This window comes from Lepus europaeus, chromosome 14 (genome assembly GCF_033115175.1).
Source record: "Lepus europaeus isolate LE1 chromosome 14, mLepTim1.pri, whole genome shotgun sequence".
Classification (NCBI taxonomy): Eukaryota; Metazoa; Chordata; class Mammalia; order Lagomorpha; family Leporidae; genus Lepus; species Lepus europaeus.
The window spans coordinates 50,132,111-50,150,272 of NC_084840.1; the positions used below are offsets into that span (position 1 = coordinate 50,132,111).

The 18,162-nt window shown below is 44.4% G+C and overlaps 1 protein-coding gene across 5 annotated transcripts in view; it reads left to right on the plus strand.

Moving 5' to 3' along the window:
- The first annotated feature begins 7 nt into the window (after positions 1-7).
- Positions 8-18,162, plus strand: part of GNPAT (glyceronephosphate O-acyltransferase) — a 42,338-nt gene continuing 24,183 nt past the window's right edge. For 2 of the 5 annotated variants that reach the window (XM_062210601.1, XM_062210602.1), the window contains exons 1-2: positions 10-256; positions 7,029-7,211. In XM_062210601.1, the coding sequence (XP_062066585.1) occupies positions 182-256; positions 7,029-7,211 (258 nt within the window). In that variant the 5' untranslated portion in view covers positions 10-181. Of the gene's footprint in view, positions 257-1,377; positions 1,467-7,028; positions 7,212-18,162 lie in introns of those variants that run through there. The other 3 variants (XM_062210599.1, XM_062210600.1, XM_062210605.1) reach the window with 3 other exon arrangements.

An 18,162-nucleotide genomic window follows, 5' to 3' on the forward strand; every position in this document is an offset into this window, starting at 1 on the left:
GCCCCACGCGGCTTCCGTCCTGGTTAAGATGGCGGCGGCCGGGGTCTTGGGGAGCGGTCGTAGAGGGTGCCGCCGCCCTGGGCGAGGTCGGGCCGCCCTGCGCGGAAGAACCGCCCCCTGCAGCCGCACCACCAACGCTTAGCAAAGAAAGCGAGGCCCCGCCCGGGACGGCAGCTGCACCATGGATTCTTCTAGTTCATCTAATTATTTCTCTGTCGGCTCCACCAATCCCAGCGCTGTCGTTCTCCTCTACTCGGTAGGCGCGCCCAAGGGAACGAGGCCCGGGGCGGGACCGCGAGAGAGGACCCCCTTGTCCAGGTCTCTTACCCTTTTGGCCCACCACCGCCCGCCCCAAGCGTGTGGGTCCTGAGAGCCTTGAAGAGGGGCTGTGTGATTGGGCTTGGTCTCCAAGGCAACGGTCTATCGCCATGAGTCAGTGTAAATATGTATGTGCTTTCCCAAGTTTACCGGTGATGGTTCTCCTAGTTTCTTCCCACTTCTTCCTCCTCTTTACCTGGATCAGGCTCTGGGCCTCCAGAAAGCCCCGGGACCCAGGAGTAGGGATGACAATTGGAGTCTTATAACCTCTAGCGAGAGCGTGTGGAGCAGACAAGAGAAACCTGCGGGTCTGACCCAGCCTGAAATATCCTGGAGCTCACCACCCAACCATTTGGTGTTGTGATATTCCTGGGAGAGAAGCACTCGGCTCTTATGTGGGGATAGTTTTTAATACTAGAGGAAGATTTAGAACTAGTGGAATTTGTATTGCCCTGCTATTGTCTACTCATCATTGTACGTTTTCCACAAGTCATTTTGGAAGACAGCTGTTGCCACCCGGACTCTTAACCAACTTGCCTTTTCACCCCCTAACTCCCTATCCGTTTTCTGGTTTTAGCTGGTCTTTTTTTGCCAAAGTGTTACTCAGAATTCTTATGAAGAAATTATGAGGTGGAAGCTTTTAACCCTTGGGGTTGCACAATTGTAGGGCAGGTGGCTTTGGTTTGTTTCTTGTTGTTAACCACTAAATTAATGTCTATTTTAGAAGGAACTAGAATGCGTTTTAAAGGCAATTATTGTGCCCTGGCTGTTAGTGCCAGCTTGTCAAATCTGTACAGGAAAGGCAAAAGGGGAGACACCAAAGAACAAGACAAGAAACCTAGTTTAAAGAGAGAATATGTGACTACCTTCAAATGGAGACACCAGTATTCTTTGAACTTGGGGATACTTCTGTTGCCTTTCTGTCGAGAACTTTGGGTTTATGATTGCTGTTAGTTGCCTCTTATCTGAAGCTTTTAACCTCTCTCCTTGTTGACCTCCTCACTCTGCGGTTCTGTGTTAGGAATATTTTGATTTTGTTTTCTAACTTTGCAGGCATATAGGGAGAAGAGTGGCTGTGCAGTGCTGGCTCACAGTAGACAGCTTTTTTGGCCCTAAACTGCTTTGTGATTGACTGAAAATTTTCTCAGGTATATTAATAGAAGAAGTTGGTTATAACTTCCCCATCCCCAGTCTCCTTAACGGTTAAGACTTTTGTCATCTTGTTCATATGAGGAGTAAGGCAATTGGAGGCGAGCATTTTCTACTGATTCTGAACAGTAGCCTCTTTGCAGGTAGTTCTCTGTTCTCTTTTGTGACTTTTATAGCTTACTTCATGATAACCCCAATTTTTTCTTACTTTAGGCTGTCCTATTTCCTCAGCTGTGTTTATTGTGCAATATTCTCTGTCTAATCTAAAAGTTGTACTTCAAGATGTGTTAATGGTGATTGCAGGGAACATTAGGAGTACCTTTAGTAGTATCCTAGTCATCATTATCAATGTGTTAGATACAGAATGGTCTCGAAGAGCTGTTAAATTTTCATGAAGGTTGCAACCCCACTTTATTAAAAAGTAAAGAATAAATTTATAAATTGATTGAGTAAATTTTATTGAAAACAAAGCTAATAAAGACTCAGGACTTAGTATTCTTTTAAGAATTTTACTGAATTTTTCCTATTGTCTATCTTGTTGAGGTTATTTATGTCCATCACACTGGAAGGTAGAGATCATGTATAGTTTTGTTTGTTTGTTTTTTTGACAGGCAGAGTGGACAAGTGAGAGAGAGAGACAGAGAGAAAGGTCTTCCTTTTCAGTTGGTTCACCCCCCAATGGCCGCTGTGGCCGGTGTGCTGCGGCCAGCGCACCGCGCTGATCCGATGGCAGGAGACAGGTGCTTCTCCTGGTCTCCCATGGGGTGCAGGGCCCAAGGACTTGGGCCATCCTCCACTGCACTCCCTGGCCACAGCAGAGAGCTGGCCTGAAAGAGGAGCAACCGGGACAGAATCCGGTGCCCCGACCAGGACTAGAACCTGGTGTGCCAGTGCCGCAGGCGGAGGATTAGCTTATTGAGCCACAGCGCTGGCCAGAGATCATATATGGTGATATGCTATTGTGCATCTCTCCAACTCCATGCTTTGTGAGGCCATTAGTAGCTTGAAGTCTGCTGTTTTAAAGAGTATATGTGCTAGGGCTGGCACTGTGGTGTAGCGGGTAAAGCTGCCACCTGCAGTGTCGGCATCCCATATGGGCGCCAGTTCGAGTCCCAGCCTGGGAAAGCAGAAGATGGCAGAAGCTCCTAGCTTCAGAGTGGCTCAGCTCCAGCCATTGAAGCCATCTGGGTAGTGAACCAGCAGATGGAAGACCGCTATCTCTTTCTCTCTCTGCCTTTCAAATAAATAAATAAATAAAGCTTACAGAAAATAAGAGAAGAGTGTGTGTGCCACAGAAATTAGCCAGTGTTAATAGGCTCTTGCTTGCTGGCTAAATGTTAAACATTAACTAGCACATTACTGGTGGTGTCCCCTAAGTGTGCACTACCTCACTTTCTGTTGTAGTTGGTCTTTTCCTAAGGGCATTTGTGTAAGCTCAGTCCCTTGCCTCCCTTGGCTGAGCTTAGTTGTTAGCCTGAATAATGGTGCCTGGTACACTATGGGTTCTCAATTGCTAGATATTGAATGAATGGATTTTCCGGAGCACTTGTAAGCAAGGTACAAGGAGAGGTTTGTTAAGCTATTGGTTAGGGAGAGGCCTGCTATACAAATTCAGATAGAGGACAAAGACTTTACCCAAATCTTACTTGGGCTCTTTACATTGTGTTCCTGGGTGAGTAGCCATGTAAATATATTTGCTTTTTGATATAAATACTTCTCCAGCATGGCTCAGCAAAAGCCAGTTAATAAGCAGTTAGCAGTCGTAGCTACATTTTAGAATCATTTAGAACACTTAAAAAACATTCTGATGCCCAGGTACCAGTTAAGACCACATTAATCAACAATCTCTAGAGGTGAGGCTTCAGAATATTTTTATTGAGCAGCATAACATAAAAACCACCAGATTAGATTGGGTTAGGGCCAGATTGGGGACATTTTGACCATTTCCTGTGAGTATTGGGGAGCTGTTATTTTAACAGGATTCAAAAAGAAGCTTCGTTTAATAATTTGTATTTCCAATCTACAAACAGTGACTAAATTTCTGCTAAGAATAGGGACTACAAAAATGTGTAAGGCATTACCTGTCTGGGAAAGAAATCTATGGCTTTGTGGGGGAAAGCACCAAATTCAAGTTTATTAAAATATTTTAGATATCATCTTGAAAATCTAGTTATTGAGGATTCAGTAAAGATGCAAATGAGAGAATGACCAGTTCAGTCTAGGTAATGTGGAGAACCAGGAAATGGTACGCAGAGGAGGTGGACACCAGCTGTGATTGATGGATAAATATTTTCCAGGTGAACAGTGAGGAAAGGGCATTTGTAAACGTCTCTCTGAATGGTACCACCATGCACCAGGTTACTTATAAAAGAAACTGTGTCTGTCTTGATCACCACCCTGTACCCAACACATAACCATAGTGCCAAGCACATAATAAGTGCTAATATTTGAGAATGAATGCTGTTGAGCAGAGGTCTTGGGAGTCCTGAAATACCATAGCCTGTTTAGGGAACTGCAGGTCTTTGTATAGCTAGACTGTTGGGAGAAGGGGAATGATAGATGTGGGTGGTCGGGACGCATGAAGGGCTTGGGGTCAAATGCTAAGATGAGTAGACTTGATTGTGCAAGTAACAGAGAGCCATGGAAGGAGTGTAGATCATCATATTTGACAAGCTTTTTCAAAATATATATGGCTGCTTCTCTTCCTTGTGGGTTCTTACTTGTCTTGAGGTCTTCCCCTATGCCTCTGATTCTGATCCTTTTCTGCTTCCACTTCCAGTACTACTAAATGAGAAGTTCCTAAGATCCCTTTTAGCCCTAAAATTATGATGATAGTTTCAGGTCTGAGCTGATATAAGTGTACATTGCTTTATTAACGAGAAATATAAAATTTGACTATCTTACAATAACTACATTTTTACACCAGAATTCCAGCATCGTGGTCAGATGTTGGAATTGCAAAGAAGAAACCACCTGTTGAATACATAGTGTATTAGGTATAGGTAGTAGCAAAGAAGACCTAATGAAGAGGGTGTGCATAATTCCATCTGGGCAGCTTGGGGATGAACTTGCACAGAAAACTGATGTCTAAGCAAGTACAACATGTGTAAAGGTCCAGGGATATGCCAACAATAAAATGTGTTGGGGAAATGCAACTTTTTCAGTCGAGAGGCCTGTGGGCAATGACTCTGGAGTGGGAAGGAAAGACCAGGCTGTGGTAGATCTTAACATGATCCCAGAAGTGACTTAGGTCTTACTCTGAAGGAAGTGTGAGTCCATTTATGTATTTTAGGCAGGGAGTAATTTGATCAGGATTGTGCTTTGAAAAGAACACAAGGGCAGCATAGAGTATTGATTCAAAGGGAACAAAACCATAGTCAAGATCAGTGAGGAAAGTGTTGTAATAAGGAGTGCAGGCTGCACAGGAAGCCTGAGCTTAAGCAGTGGCCATGTAGATGAGGAATGGCCACGCTACATTCTTAGAAGCTATGTTAACAAGGCTGGATGGATTATGATTATGTAGCCACTACAATGTTTAAAACACTATTTAGTACAGGGTAATATTTGTAGTTGAAAAGACAGGATAAATGATTTAGCTTGTTCTCTATTTTGAAAAAAAGATGTATACCTATAGCTATGAAAGGAAAGAATAAGGAAACTACTTCATATTATGATGATTCATCTCTGGAATGTAAAATTGTGGGCAATTTATATTTGCTTACATGTTTTTGTCTTTCCAGATTTTCCATAAATAAATGTAGTGAAGAGTGAACAAGGTCTGTGAAACTGATAGGCCCGACTTTGAATCATGTCTCTGCCCTTTACAAGCTGTGAGACCTTGCACAAATTATTTCACTGCTTTATCTTAGTTTTCCCATTATAAAATGGGGGTGATGATAATAAATACCTCATAGGTTTGTTGGGAGGAGTGTTCTTTAATATGTCAAGCTCTTAGAATAGTGGCTGACAACTGTGTTCACTACAATTATTGCTACCACTACCTTTTATTTTTTTTTAAAGATTTATTTTATTTATTTGAAAGTCAGAGTTACACAGAGAGAGAAGGAGAGGCAGAGAGAGAGGGGTCTTCCATCCGCTGGTTCACTCTCCAGATGGGCGCAACGGCTGGAGCTGTGCTTCTTCCAAGAGCCAGGAGCTTCTTCCAGGTCTCCCACGTGGGTACAGAGGCCCAAGGACTTGGGCCATCTTCTACTGCTGCCCCAGGCCATAGCAGAGAACTGGATCAGAAGAGGAGCAGCCGGGACTAGAACCGACGCCCATATGGGATGCCAACGTCTCAGGCCAGAGCTATAACACGCTGCGCCACAGTGCAGGCCCCTTTTTATTTTTTATTTTTTAAAGATTTTTTTAAAAAAATATATTTGAAAGAGTTACAGAGAGAGGTAGAGACGCAGAGAGAGAAGTCTTCAATCTTGTGTGTCACTCCCCAAATGGCTGCAACAGCCGGAGCTGAGCTGATCCAAAGCCAGGAACTTCTTCGGGGTCTCCCACATGAATGCAGGGGCCCAAGGACTTGGGCCATCTTCCATTGCTTTCCCAGGTGCATTGGTAGGGAGCAGGATCAGAAGTGGAGCAGCTGGGACTCAAACTGGAGCCCATATGAGATGCCAGCGCTGCAGGCAGGGGCTTTAACCTGCTGCCCCACAGTGCCAGCCCCACTACCATTAATTTTATAATCAGAAAAGTACTTTTAGTAAATTAACAATTCAGGATTCCTTGGTAGACTTACAACAAGCGGTTTCAGGGTCTGGTTGGATTGCAGTGGCTTGAACAGCAGGTAAAGAAGTATTCACCACAATGCAGACTGCTTATAGGGGAGTACTTTTTTCTTTAGTTTTTATTTGTCACAATTTTAGATTTCTGATACATGTTTTGTTGTAATTTTTATTTTTTTTGACAGGCAGAGTTAGACAGTGAGAGAGAGAGACAGAAAGAAAGGTCTTCCTTCCATTGGTCACCCCACAAATGGCCACTACGGCTGGCGCACTGCGCCGATCCGAAGCCAGGAGCCAGGTGCTTCCTCCTGGTCTCCCATGCGGGTGCAGGGCCCAAGCACTTGGGCCACCCTCCAGTGTCTTCCCGGGCCACAGCAGAGAGCTGGACTGGAAGAGGAGCAACCGGGACAGAATCCAGTGCCCAAACTGGGACTAGAACCCAGGGTGCTGGCACCGCAGGCGGTGGATTAGCCTAGTGAGCCGCAGCGCTGGACTGTTGTAATTTTTAAAGCCAAGTTGAGGCAGACAAAAAAAAATTGTCAGTATGGTAGGTGAAACCTTGTAAAATTGGTCAGATTGCTCTAGAGCTTATTCTCATTTTTCCCCAAAGGATTGATGGCTTTGCAAAGAAACCAATTAGAAATATGATGATAACATTATGATAATTCAGTATTGTTAGATTTCTTTTTCTTAGTATAGGAAAATCTGTCAGAACACTCTAGTTCAGATGAATTAAAATGTTTGACAAAAATGAACTTACCAATGTCCTTAAACTGTCCTAATTTATTGTATAATATGTGCTTTTTTCTTTTGCCTGATCCACAGAAAGAGCTCAAAAAGTGGGATGAATTTGAAGATATTTTAGAAGAGAGGAGGCATGTCAGTGACTTGAAATTTGCAATGAAATGCTATACACCTCTTGTCTACAAGGGTATTACCCCTTGCAAGCCAAGTGATATTAAAAACAGTGTTCTCAATTCTGAAGAGATTCATTATGTCATTAAGCAGGTAAGTTTTCAGCCATAGCCAGATTTGTTCATTGTCAACAAATTCTTTCTCTTCTTGATTCTGTGAATTTGTTTTGCTATCTTAAATATGTTCTTTCAGGTGTACATCAAATACATACCATGCCTGTAGTGCGTAGCTTCTTTGCTAGATGTAACTTGAATACAGTGTATAGTAGAGAATGAAGACAGTTATACAATGGAAGTGAAATGATAGATGTGTTCGGGGGAGCCCAATATGTAGGGGCACTGATTTGTTCTGTGGGCAGCTAATTTGGTGTAGGGAGTTAGGAAAGTGACTTTTTAGATTCATTTATTTATTTGAAATAGAGAGAAACACGCACATACGGATAACTTCGTTTGTGGTTCACTCCCCAAATGTCCACAATAACCAGGGCTATGCTGGTTCGAAGCCAGGAGACCACATGAAGACCGTCTGAGTCTCCCATGTAGGTGGTAGGAACCCAAGTACTTGAGCCATCATCTGCTGTCTCCCAGGTACATTCTCAGAATGCTGGGTTGGAAGTGTGCAATAGTCTGGACTTGAACCAGGCACTCTGATATAGGACATAGACATCCTTGGTTGCAGCTTAACCTTCTATACTACAACATTGCCCTGACTTTTTCTTTATGAAGGCTAAAACATGGTAAGAGATTTTCTAGGTGAAGTGGGTGTGACTGGCAGAACAAATAACTTACTCCTGTGGTTTTCAAGCTTCCACATTATAATTTTTCAAGGAATTTTGAAGAATTCCTCTGCCTAGGTTTCACCTCCATACCAGCTAAATTGAAATGTCAGGGAGATGTTGCAAGTTTAAGAATCGCCAGCTTATTCTACAGAGTGGAGCTAAGAGGGAACGTGTAACAAACACCACCATACTGAGGGTAGTTCAGCATGACCAGACCAAAGAAAGCAAAGAGTGAAGATAAGAAATATGCCTGGCAAGGTAAGCAGTAGCCATGTTATGAAGGGCTTTGTAAGCCACATAGAGGAATAGGATTTTATCCTGCCTACAGTGCAAAGCTATTTAAAATTTCAAGATGGAGTGTGATATGTCAGCTAATGTTTTAGAAACTGCATTATGCTAAAATCAATGACCATAAGGCTGCTTATGATGCTCTTGCAGTAATACCCTCATGCCATATAGTTGCCTGGATTGGGAAGTGGTTACAGAAACAGAGAAATGGGCATATTTAAGAGATTTGACAAGTGCCAAGTAATTTAGTAGCAGGTAGTCAGGGAAGTATATTATTTAGTGACCAGTTGGGTGTAAGAAGGGAAGGAAGGTGAAAAATTAGGGCAATAGAGCCAGTCACTAAGATAGGAAACTCCCAAGAGGGAACAAGTTTAGGAGGGTTATGAAATTCTGCTTTGAACATGTGATTTGACAGCATCAGATGGAGGTACTTGATAGAGAGGATTAGGGCTCCCTGATGGCTAGCCCTCATTGTCATATTGCCTAGGTGCTCACATGGCTGTAGGTCTACAGGTGATAAACTGATGCATTTGCAGCTGTTGCTGGCCTGTTGCTTCATCTCTCCCCCGCCCCCATTCTCATGTTCACTGCTATGGCAGGATGGCTCGCAATGACTGGCCTCAGTTTTATTAGCAGCAACCTTCTGTTGCTCCATGACTCCATTTATTTTTTTACTAGTCAGGAGAGAATGTATTCCTTTCCTAACTAGCTTCATGAAAGAATACTGTGCCTACAGGTACCAACTCTCCCTTTTGATTCTTTGTAAATATCTTATTACAGATATTTTTATGTGAATAAGTGTGTCTGTGAGTGAGTGTATATGTGAGCAAGTGTGTGTGTGTGTGTGTATGACTGTAAATGTGAGACTGTGAGAGCGTGTCCGTGTGAGTATGTGAAGAGGTGAGCATGTGTATGAGTATGTGTGCCTGTGTGTGAGCATGTGTGTGTGTCTGTGCATGAGTGTGTGTGTGTGAGGTGGGTTATGAAGCATGAAAGAATTTCCTGAATGTTAGGAACTTAAAATTGAATGTAAGTATCTTAAGGGAAAGCACATAGGCCACTAGTTGCATATTTTTATAAAGGAGAGAGGGAACTCATTCAGTATTGCTTGATGCTGGTTACCAAAGATTGCCTCTTTGCTCTTACAGACTGAGGCTCTCTTTTTATCTTCATAGTAGACAGAATGTTTGAGCTTCTCTTTGATCTTACCTGTTACCTCCAGTCCATAGTAGAGAGCTCTTCAGTTTCAACTTAAGGATACTGTCCTAGACTATAGGTTGTGCCATCCTTATTCTGCAGTTTCCTCTGACCTCTTGAAATCTGCTCTGCTTTCTTTATAATTTTGCAAATCTCTATAATGTTTGGTTCAATAGAGAACAGCTGGGTTCTCATAGCTGCTTCTATGTTCAATCTGTTATATGTTGTTTGAGTTGAAATAAACTGAGTACACACAGATACATAGTTGGAAAAGGAAGTAGGAAGTATTTTTTTAAAAAAATTTATTTGCAAGGCAGAGAGAAAGGAGAGAGAGCAAAGAAGACAGAGATAGAAATCTTCTATTTAGTGTTTCACTCTCCAGATGGCCAGAGCTGGGCCAGGCTGAAGCCAGGAATTCCACTGTGGTCTCTCATGTGGGTGGCAGGGGCCCAAACAACTGGGCCATCTTCCTCTGCCCACCCATATGCACCAGGAAGAAGCTGGATTGCAAGCAGAGCAGCCGGGACTTAAACCTGCCCTCCAGTATAGAATGCCAGTGTTGCACGTGGCAGGTTAACCGGCTTCACCACAACGCTGGCCCTGGGATTAGTTTTTAAGCAGGCTTTTCAGGTAACCAGGACTCATTCTTTGATATTACACCAAGATTCTACAAGTGATAGTTTTTTAAAGGTGGTAAAGCTCATGATGGCAGAAAGAGAGGGAGAGACAGAGAAAGATCTTCCGTCTGCTGATTCACACCCCAGATAGTCACAATGACAGATGAGCCAGACTGAAGCCAGGAGCCGGGTGCCAGGAACTTCATCTGGGTCTCCCATGTTGGGGCAGGGGCCCAAGCGCTTGGACCATCTTCTGCTGCTTTCCTAAGCACATTAACAGGGAGTAGCCAGGACTCAAACTGGCACCCATATGGGATGCCAGTGTTGCAGGTGGTAGCTTAACCTGTTGTGCTACAATTCTGGCTGGTCCCCATTGATTTTCTTTTTTTTTAATGTATATATCCCCAGTTACCATCATGGCTTAATGGTAAAGGAGATAGAATTGTTTTTTATTTTATTGATTTGAGAGACAGAGCGAGTGAGTGTGTGTATGTTCCCATCTGCTAGTTCACTACCTAAAAGCCCACAGTGGCCAAGACTAGGTTGATCAAAGCCAGGAGGCAGAGACTTAATCCAAGTCTCCCATATTGGTGGCAAGAACCCAATTACTCGAACCAGTACTGCTGCTTCCCAGTGCCTGTGTTAGCAGGAAGCTGGAGTTAAAAACTGGTGCCAGATACAAGTACCAAGTACCAGATATGTCAGTATGGGAAGCAGGTGTCTTTTTTTTTTTTTTTTAAGATTTATTTATTTTTTTGAAATGCAGAGTGTTGCTCTGGTCAGCCACTCGAACGGCCCACAGCCTGTGTGCAGTCATGCCATTCCTGATTACCATTGTTCCTCATTCCTACCCCTATCTGAGCAAGCACTCCTGTGGACTCTCGTTTTGAATGCTGGTTAGTCAGTGACGGGTAAGATCCTCTGGGGGACAACCTAAGACAGGCACAGCTGCATATGGAGACCACATGGAAACGGGGTCAACAATGGTATGGCCAAGAATCATGCCTCCCATTGCTCAAAAATAAACGAAGAGAGGGAAATGTGGTGGAATGACAAGGCCATGCCAAGATGGCCACTGGCAAGCGAGTATCAGTTACTCAGGAATGGCTTTGAAATCCAGCTAGCAATGGAACCTGCCTGGCAACAGGCTGTGATTGGTTAGGGCATAGACCGCCCCTTGACCAGATTAGCTGCCTTGGCTATATAAGCTGTTGTAGCAACTGAAATAAATGAGTCTGCCGGCTGCTCACCTCTGGCCCATTTTCACCCGACTCACGGGGTCTGTGTGGTGACTCCGCACCTCTTGCCCCCACCACGCTCCTCCTCTCAGGGACGAATCCACAGCAACATCAGAATTACAGAGAGGCAGAGGCAGAAATAGAATGAGAGAGAGAGAGAGTTCCACCTGCTGGTTCACTCCCCAGATGGCTGCAATGGCTGGAGCTGCACCGATCCTAGCCAAGAGCCAGGAGCTTCTTCCAGATCTGCCACGTGGTTGCAGGGGCCCAAGGACTTGGGCCATCTTCTACTGCTTTCTCAGGCCACAGCAGAGAGCTGGATCGGAAGTGGAGCAGCCGGAACTCGAACCGGCACCCCTAAGGGATGCTGACACTGCAGGCGGCAGCTTTGCCGTCTATGCCACAGCACTGGCCCAGAAGCAGCTGTCTTAATCAGCATTTTTACTGCTAGGCCAAATGCCTGCCTCTATTTGTGAGGGTTTTTAAAGGAAAACAAAGGTGTCAGTCTATACAAACCTACATTCAGAAATTAATTCTCTTAAAATTAATTGAATGTCTTAAATACAAGAATTTGCCCAGCAATTAGGAAGGTAGGACCTATTTTAGATAAGTATTCACAATGGAATTTTTAAAAATTGTGAGTGTAAGGTGAACGTTTGACATACCATTAAAACATTAGGATGCTCTTGTTCCTCACTGGAGTGCCTGGGTGTGAGTTTCAGCTCTGCTCTGGATTCTAGCTTCCTGCTAATGTGAACCCTGAGGGCAGGATACAATGGCTCACTAGTTGAGTCCCTGCCACTCACTTGGGAACCTTAGATTGAGTTCCTGGCTGTGCTTCAGTGTGGCTCAGCCTCAGCTATTGCAAGCATTTGGGGAGTGAAGCAGTGAATGGGAGATCCTCCCTATCCCTTTCTCTCTGCCTTTCAAGTTAAATAAAGTAATAAAATTCTGCATGGCCTTATAAAATAGGATTTGGGACTCAAATGGATTATTTCCAGGAAACTTTTCAGAGAGGTCTGAGACACAAACCCCCTCCTACATATAAATGTACGCACACATAATATATATGAAAATATGTGTATAAATATAATTACTATATGTGTATTGAATGTGTCTAAATATATATTCACCTCCCAAAATTTAACACTGTGTCCTAAAGCAAGCAAAATCTGTGATAACAATGTATTAATATTGTGTAACTCTTTACTGAGGACCTTATGTCATAGGAGGGGAAAGAGTAGATGGTTCTGGGGCTGCACACTTCTATTCAAGACTGAATAGATGTGAACCTAGTTAGTGAAGGTTCAGGTATTCTCAGGGATTGGGAAAGTGTTAGCACATTTCAGGGGAACCATGGCTTTCTAGAAGCAAAGTAGTTCTGAGGCCATCACATGATGCTGCTTTCAGAAGGCCATCTCCCCATTATCACTGCAAAGTCCAGGAGACAGTTAACATCCTAGGAATGGGTCTGATGAAAGTAGGCTGTCAGGGAAAAGGAGGGCTACTACAGATCTGAGTTGGGCTCCTCCTCACATACTTGGATGGCATCATTCCCACAAGCCATAGCTAGTGTCCCTGACAGAGACATCTTGATGGTCCTAGAGTGGAACCCCACAAAGGGCAAGTATGTTTCCAGCTGAGGTAGAAGATCTCTGATAGATGCTGGTGCCAGATGTGTGCTATGTAAGTCATCAGCAGAGTGCCAGAACCTGGCAAATGGGGTCAGAGGCCACTGTCCACAGAGTGGATTTGTGGCCCTCAAGGGTGGACCAACATACCCAGTCTTCCTCTTCTTCACAGTAAAATTTTACTGTAACATTATAACTAGCAGACACAGACTGACTTCATTTTCATCACCCTCAAGAATGGTAACACACTCTAAAGTCAACCTAGTTCTTCTTCCAAATGCAAGAAGTAACATTTGAGCTGGCAGGGACAGGTAGTCCTCGCAGGGGGACCAGCCTACCTTCCATTGGCCTTCAGAGAGGATAGACTTGCAGATCCACCTATCACCTAAAGTGATAAAACAGGCGAGGCTCTGGAGCGGGGTGCACAAGAAGGTGGTGAAACTGTCATTGCCTTTTGACGGTGGGGGCTAGTAGCAGAGCCAAGCTAGGGAACAAGGGTAGATCACTGTACTGAAAAGGATGCATTTATAAAGCCACAACTGACTATGCATCCTCTGGAGGCATCCTTCTAAAACAAGTCTGAGTCAGCCTAGTGATTGAAAACTATCAATGGCTCCCAGTTGCCTTCAGGATGAAGCTTATTTTTTAAGACTTTTTGTTTGTTTATTTGAAAGGCAGAGTGCCAGAGAAATCTTTCATCCATTAGGGGAAGAGATCTTCTGTCCACTGGTTCACTCCCCAGGTGGTCACAACTGCCAAGACTGGGCAAAGCCAGGAGCCTGGAACTCCATCAGGTCTCTCTTGTGGGTGGCAGTGGCCCAAATAGTTAGTCCATCATCTGCTGCTTTCCAAGGTGCATTAGCAAGGAGCTAGATCAGAAGTGGAGCAGTCAGCAGCCTATGCTGTGGCATAGTAGGTAAAGCCACCTCGTGCAGTGCTGCCATCCCATATGGGTGTTGATTCAAGTCCTGGCTGGTCCACTTCTGATCCAGCTCTCTGCTGTGGCCTGGGAAAGCAGTAAAGGGTAGCCAAGTCCTTGGGCCCCTGTACCTGCATGGGAGACTAGGAAGAAGCTTCCGGCCTTGGGTCAGCATAGCTCTGCCATTGCAGCCATTTGGGGAGTGAGCCAGTGGCAAATGGAAGACCTCTCTTTCTGCCTCTGCTTCTCTGTAACCCTGCCTTTCAAATAAATAAATAAATAAATCTTTAAAAAAAAAAAAAGTGTAGCATCATAGCGAGCAGTTTAATCTGCTGTGCTACACTGCTAGCTCTCCTTAGGGTAAAGCCTATAGTTCACCATCCTAGTCACAAAGTATTCTGCAGGTTACTTTCCTGCCACCTTTCTCTCCCCATTTTTCTGCCTCAGCAGTTGCCACAGCTCCTGCAACACTGCTAGCCTATGTTTTTGCTTCCAGTACTTGCTCACTCTTTTGCCTGAAAAACCCTTCTTTTTTTTTTTTTTTTTTAAGAATTATTTTTTATTTCTTTGAAAGACACAGTAACAGAAAGAGGTAGAGCCAGAGAGAGAGAGAGGTCTTCCATTCTGCTGGTTCACTCTTCAAATGACCGCAACAGCCAGAGCTGAGCTGATCCGGAGCCAGCAGCCAGGGGCTTCCTCCAGGTCTCCCACGCGGGTGCAGGGGCCCAAGGACTTGGGCCATCTTCTACTTCTTTCCCAGGTCATAGCAGAGAGCTGGGTTGGAAGAAGAGCAGCCGGGACTCGAACCGGCGCCCATATGGGATGCTGGTGCTGCAGGCTGGGGCTTTAACCCACTGCGCCACAGCGCCAGCCCCTGAAAAACCCTTCTTGGAGTGGCAAACTCCTGATGAATGTGATCTCTCCCTTGGCCTCTAACCCCATCCAGGGTTGGCCTCCCCAGCGGGCCCGCTGTGATTTTGGGCTGGTGAAGAAGAAAGTCAGTTTTCAGGTTCTAAATTTGACTCCCATACCCTGAGGCTTACCTGGGAAGATCTTGTTTTTCTGACTTTGAATTGAAATTTAATCAGGTTAAGGTCTGAGGAAAATTATTTTACCTCTTCTGCTGGTTTCTTTTTTGATTTGAATATATGACCTGTGCTCCTAATCCCTTTGTTTTAATGACCTTAAGTATGATGAAGAAGCTATCAGTGTTCTTCACCTATTTCATAAGTGAAGTCAAAAGTCCTCATCAACTGGACACTAGTGACTCTAGTGACTCTCAGCCACTAGCTCTTCCTTAGAATTGCCTGGAGAGCTTTTGCAACGAGTTAACTATTATTACCCACCAGAACCTAACCTCTATGAAGGCAAGAAATTTTGTCTCTGCTATATTTCCATAGCACATATTATTCAATAATTATATGTTGAATTAATGAAAAAAATGATGCATTGGTTTCATCTATGATGATTCTGATTTAACTGGTGTGGGATAGGACCCAGGCATCTCTTTCTTTTTCTTCTACTTTTTTTTTTTTTAAAGATTTATTTTTATTTATTTGAAAGAGCTACAGAGAGGTAGAGACAGAGTGGTCTTCCATACACTGGTTCACTCTCCAGATGGCTGCAATGGCCGGAACTGCACTGATTTGAAGGCAGGAGCCAGGAGTTTCTTCCGGGTCTCCCACATGGGTGCAGGGGCCCAAGGACTTGGGCCATCTTCTACTGCTTTTCCAGGCCATAGCAGAGAGCTGGATTGTAAGAGGAGCAGCTGGGACTAGAACCGGTGCCCATATGGGATGCTGGTGCTTCAGGCTAGGGCTTTAACCCACTGCGTCACAGCGCCAGTCTCTTTTTCTTTTTTTCAAAAGCTTCCCAAGTAATCATGCACATCCAGGTTAAGTGTGACTTTTATATAAAAGACCTTATTCAAATGTCCAGCATTTCTCAAACTTCTCTTTGATATTGAATAAAAATCACTTAATTCCAGTAGATTGGAAAAGTTACAAATCCATGATAATGCAGCACAATCTGACCTTCCATAATATGCAGAATTTTTAATTTTAAAAATTTGTTTATTTTTACTTTATTTGAAAGGCCAACAGACAGAACTGTCCACCAGTTCACTCCCCAAATGCCCACAACAGCCAGAGCTAGGCCAGGCTGAAAAGCCTGGTACAGGGACCCAAGTACTTGAGCCATCATATGCTGCCTCACAGGGTACAAATTAGAAAGAAACTGGAATCAGGATCATACCTGGGACTCAAACATAGGCATTCTGACAGGATGCAGGTAGCCCAAGCAGCATCTTAACTGCTCTACCAAATTCCCACCCTGAGTAAATAGTAAATTTTATATTTTAACATAACTTTTTTTTTTTTTGACAGGCAGAGTGGACAGTGAGAGAGAGGGACAGAGAGAAAGGTCTTCCTTTTCCGTTGGTTCAACCCCCAACGGCTGCTGCGGCCGGCGCACCATGCTGATCCGAAGCCAGGAGCCAGGTGCTTCTCCTGGTCTCCCATGGGGTGCAGGGCCCAAGCACTTGGGCCATCCTCCACTGCACTCCCGGGCCACAGCAGAGAGCTGGCCTGGAAAAGGAGCAACCGGGACAGAATCCGGCGCCCCAACCGGGACTAGAACCCAGTGTGCCGGCGCGGCAGGTGGAGGATTAGCCTAGTGAGCCGTGGTGCCGCCCATTAACATAACTTTTAAAAAATGAAATGATAATTTAAAAAAAAAAAAAAAGGTCTTGGTCTTTTCTATCTTGGGAAAGCAATTTCACTTTAACTGATATTCTCCCTTTCTCCTCGTTCAAACTTTTTAGTTATTTTGTGGCCACTGTGCTTCTCTACCTCATGTTCACGCAGTCTTCAATCTAGTTATACTCAATATGTCTTTTCTTGTGACCATACTTTCTTGCTGTGATCACTAGTTCAGATAACCTTGGAATAAAAGTAAAGGAATACAGAAAAGAGGAAATAATTTATTCTAGTCCTTCTCTCTGAGGCCTATTGAATTGAGCCCCCAGAAGATATGGAGCTGGGTAGAGGAGGAGGTTGTACATTTGTGGATGTAGTAAATAACACTGAATTACTCACTTTATTTTTTTTTTAAAGATTTTATTTATTTGAGAGGTAGAGTTACAGACAGAGAGAGGGAGAGACGGAGAGAAAGGTCTTTTCCATCCGGTGATTCACTCCACAGATGGCCCCAATGGCCAGAGCTAAGCTGATCCAAAGGCAGGAACTCCTTCCAGGTCTCCCACATGGGTGCAGGTGCCCAAGCACTTGGGCATCATCCTTCACTGCTTTCCAGGCCATAAGCAGAGAGCTGGATTGGAAGAGGGGTAGCCAGGACACAAACCAGCACCTATATGGGATGCCAGTGCTGCAGGCGGAGGCTTAACCTACTATGCCAGCCCCACTTTATTATTTTTTTAAAATTTGTCTTATTTCATTTATTTGAAAGGCAGGATGACACAGAGAGGGATACATAAAGAGGATGAGATCTTCCGTCTACCAGTTTACTTCCCAAATGGTTGCAATAGCCATGGCTGGGCCAGGCTAAAGCCAGAAACCAGGAACTTCCATCTGGGTCTTCCATGTGGGTGGCAGGGGCTTAAATATTTAGAAGACTATCTTCTGCTCTTCCCAGGCAGTGATCCTGAGAGCTGAATCAATAGCACAGCAACCAGGACTACAATGTGGTATGCAGCATCACAAGTAGCAACCTAACTTGCTGCACCACAATGCTGGCCCCTGGATTATCCACTTTAGAGATTTATTTTATTTATTTGACAGGCAGAGTTACAGAGAGAGGTAGAGACAGAGAGGTCTTCCATCCGCTGGTTCACTCCCCAAATGGCCGCAACGGCTGGAGCTGTGCCAATCAGGAGCCAGGAGCTTCTTCCGGGTCTCCTACGTGGGTGCAGGGGCCCAAGGACTTGGGCCGTCTTCTACTGCTCTTCCAGGCCATAGCAGAGAGCTGGATCAGAAGAGGAACAGCTGGGACTAGAACCGGCGCCCATATGGGATGCCGGCACTTGAGGCCAGGGAGTTAACCCGCTGTGCCACAGCGCCGGCCCCTGGATTATCCACTTTAAAGTGATTAATTTTATGTGGTGTGAATGTCACCTCAGTGACAAAAGATTCTCCATCACCGTATGTAATTGGGGTTACAGCATCCCATCCGACAGAGCGTTCTTTGAATGAATTAATCTGTCCTAAAGACTTCCTTCCTTTTCAAAGTACTTGTTTAGGAGAAAGTGGAAAGAATCACATTAGTCTTCATTGAGAACTGAATCTGCGACTTGTTTATCTCCAGACCCTTGACAGTTCTAGGCTTACAGTAAACATTTTGTTCCCAATTGAAAAGCTGTG